The sequence below is a fragment of the Condylura cristata genome, unplaced genomic scaffold (genome assembly GCF_000260355.1).
Source record: "Condylura cristata isolate star-nosed mole 26May11 unplaced genomic scaffold, ConCri1.0 scaffold00041, whole genome shotgun sequence".
NCBI classification, from domain to species: Eukaryota; Metazoa; Chordata; class Mammalia; order Eulipotyphla; family Talpidae; genus Condylura; species Condylura cristata.
Genome location: NW_004567142.1, coordinates 6,539,576 through 6,542,697, shown reverse-complemented (window position 1 = coordinate 6,542,697; position 3,122 = coordinate 6,539,576). Strand labels below are relative to the sequence as shown.

The 3,122-nt window shown below is 65.3% G+C and overlaps 1 protein-coding gene across 1 annotated transcript in view; it reads right to left on the bottom strand.

The window, feature by feature from the left end:
- CACNG8 (calcium channel, voltage-dependent, gamma subunit 8) overlaps window positions 1–2,644 on the bottom strand; it is a 15,551-nt gene extending 12,907 nt beyond the window's left edge. Inside the window, exons 1-2 of the mRNA XM_012733544.1 lie at window positions 2,560–2,644; window positions 351–698 (exon numbers count right to left, since the gene is read on the bottom strand). Of these exons, the coding sequence (XP_012588998.1) occupies window positions 351–698; window positions 2,560–2,644 (433 nt within the window). The remainder of the gene's footprint in view (window positions 1–350; window positions 699–2,559) is intronic.
- Between the last annotated feature and the right edge of the window lie 478 nt (window positions 2,645–3,122).

Genomic DNA, 3,122 nt, shown 5'->3' with positions numbered 1-3,122 from the left:
CTGAGGGCTGAGGGCTGAGGGGCTGAGGGGCTGAGGGCTGGCCGAGCCTGGGGAGCCTGGTGCAGGGGGGCTAAGGAGCAGGCCCGGGAGTGGCAGGAGCCAGGCATGAAGGAAACTCAGATGGGGGCTGCCCGGCAAGCGGCTCAGGGTTTGCAGAGATGGAGGGTGGGCCGGCGGGAGGCTGCTTCGCCTGCTTCGGAAGAGGGCCAGAGAGTAGTGTAGCTGACTGAGGCCGGTTTGGGAGTGAGAATGGGAAGCCACGGGCCACCGGTGGGGTGGGGGGGAGGAAGCTTGGCTCGGGGAGACTGGGGAGACCGGGTGCTCAAGGAGAGTGCGGGCAGCGGCCCTACCTTCCAGGCAGCAGATCCTCCAGAGACCCGAGTGGGTGAGGCCGCCAGGGTCCTTCTTCTCCGAGGGGGCGCTGCCCCCGCGGTGGGGGGGCCCATCGTCGCTGGCAGTGAGGTTGGTGGTGTTGCAGATGAAGGCGCGCGTGTACAGCCAGTAGTCCGTGCTGATGGCGATGGTCATGAGGCCGAAGGCGGCGAAGGCCCCCACGGTCGTCACCAGCACCTGCACCCCCTTTTCGCACCAGAGGCCTCGTTCTTCGTTCCAGCGCTTCAGCGACTCCAGTTTGACCACGGGCAGCCGGGGGGCCGTGGGCCACCACCGGGGCAGCGGGGGCGGGGCCGTGCCGGCGGCTGGGGGGGGTCACAGCGCAGGCAGAAGTCGGGGCCCTGGGCCTCAGGGGCGGGGAGGGGGCGGCAGGAGGCAGCGTGGAGAGGGGGGTGTCAGAGCGTGGCCATGGTCGCCAGCTGGTGGGAGGCAGGGAGTGAAACCAGGGTCAGCCCTCCAGGCATCCCGACCTCCAGCCCCCCACCGCCTCCCTCCCAGCTCCCCGCCACACGTGCTGTTCCTCTGTGGAGAAAGCCTCCACTCTGGCTCCCGCTGCCTCCCTTTCTCTGGAAAAAAAATCTTCTGCCAGGAAAGTCTTCCCACTTAATCCACTGGGAGAAATGCTGGGCCATCCCTTGCAGCAGGACACCCCGGCCCGCCCAGCCGGCCCCAGCCCCCCAGGCCCGCTACCAGTCCACTCTGGGGCTTCCGCTGCCTCAAAGGCCAGGCCCAGGCCCTCTGTTCTTACAGGACCCCACCGTCCCGCACTGCTCCCCACCGACCCCTTCCCCGACACCGCGCAGGATAGCAGACCCCCAGAAAAACCTAGTCTCTCTCCCCCAACTATCTCCACAATTCAGGATCTCCCCCCACACCCCCTTTTCTCCCGCAATTTCCTCTCTGTTACTCTACAATATCCCCTATTGAGGAAAAATAAATTTCCCAGTCTCTCCCAACTAATCCTCAGTGCATCACGCAAAACAAGAGGGCAGTTACCACCACCAGCCCCCACCCCAGCTGCTCTGCAAGGGAGACCCGTCTCCCCACCCCCCACTCTGGATGGAAGGTTCTCAACCACCCTCCCCCTCAGCCTCCCTGCCCGAGGACCTTTCTGATACTGAACCCTGAGAATCCTACCTGGGAACTCTGGGTTTCCTTCCTCAAGGGGGTGACCCTGAGCTGAGCTGGGAAACTTTCCCCAGAAGATTCCAAGGGGCAACCCACACGTTAGACCCAGTGGCTCACAGGGTTGGCTCTGCCATCTCTAGCAAGGCTCAGCAACAGCCCCGTGTCTCCCTTGAACCCCCAGTTCTGCCAAGCCTTTGACTGTAGAAAATCCCCCCTTTCCTTTGCTAAGAAAAAGTCTCCCGAAACTGGCCTCACTATCTCTACAACTTCCACAAACTCATCATAACCATCACTTTCTCCTCCATTAAGAAAAAATTCCCCCATCAGCTCTGCGGTGTTTCCTACTCCTTCCTTCCAGACCCCACTGCCTCTCCATTCAGAAATCGCCCATCCTGCCCTGTCCTCCCTGCTGTCCCAGGGAACCCCCACTCTGCCCACGTCCCCACCCCATCCCCCTGCCCTCTTGCCCTCTCCCACTTTCCCCAGAGCCCCTCCGGGAGACCCCTACCTTCATCAGACCGGATCACCCCAAGTCTGGTCCCCTACTCACTTCCACCGCCCACTCTCTCCCACTCCACCGCCTCCCACCTCTCAGGCCCGGGAAGGCTCCCCTTCACACCCTCTCCACCCACGCCAGCTCCTGGGTCTCTAACTCCGGAGAACCCCCCCTCGTGGGCCCACACTACTTGGCTCCTGGGGAACACCTCCAGCACCCCCTTACAACTTCAGCTGGGTAGAGATGTACCCTAGCCCCCACTTTCCTCCAAATTCAAATGAAAGTGCCCCCGGACAGGGCCTGGCAGGGAGACCCCGGCCGTCCGGCCGCGAGGACAGCGACAGCTCCACGGGGAGCCCCTCCCGGCGCCCATTCCCACCCCTTTCCCACGGCCCCACCACCACGCCCCCAGCCCTGCCTTGGGCTGCCCGACCCTCCTTCCAAGGACAGCCCCTGCACGCCTTCGCTCTTCCTCAGCCCCTACCTAGGGGCCGGGAAGCCCGAGGGGAGGGGAGGGAAACCTGGGCCGGGCCCAGGGTGACCTTGGCCTCTCCCCCCGCCCTCCAGCCGCCCCGCGGGGTCAGCTCCCGGGAGGCGCCGTGGGAAAAGGTTGTCGGGTGTCTCCATGGCAACGAGGCCTGGGGCCGACACCCCGCGGGGCCGCCCCCACTGCCACTCCAGCGCCCCCACGCCGCCCCCAGCCCGGGTCCGGCCGGAGTTGACCCCCCTACCCCCGGAGCTGACCCCTCACTCTTGCCACCGCGCAGAGCCTGACTTTCCTGCCTCGCTCTCGCGGCCTCCTCGGGCCCCAGCAGCCGCACCACCACCTCCCCTTCCCCGGAGGACTCCTTCCCCCCCCCCCCGCGCCCCCCGTGAGCCTGTGACCCCAGGACCAGCCCCTCCCCCTACTGAGCCTTCTACCACGGGGGAGGGGGCTGGAAAGGGGGGTGACGGAGGGGAGCGCTCCATCTATAAAGACGGGCAGAGCGGTTCATTTCGCCGATTTGGGGGCTCTCTGATTGTCTTTGGGGACTCTTCCTCTAGTCCTTCACTCAGCAACGGCAAAGGAGCAGGGAGCAGGGGACCCCCGGCGCTGAAGCTTCCG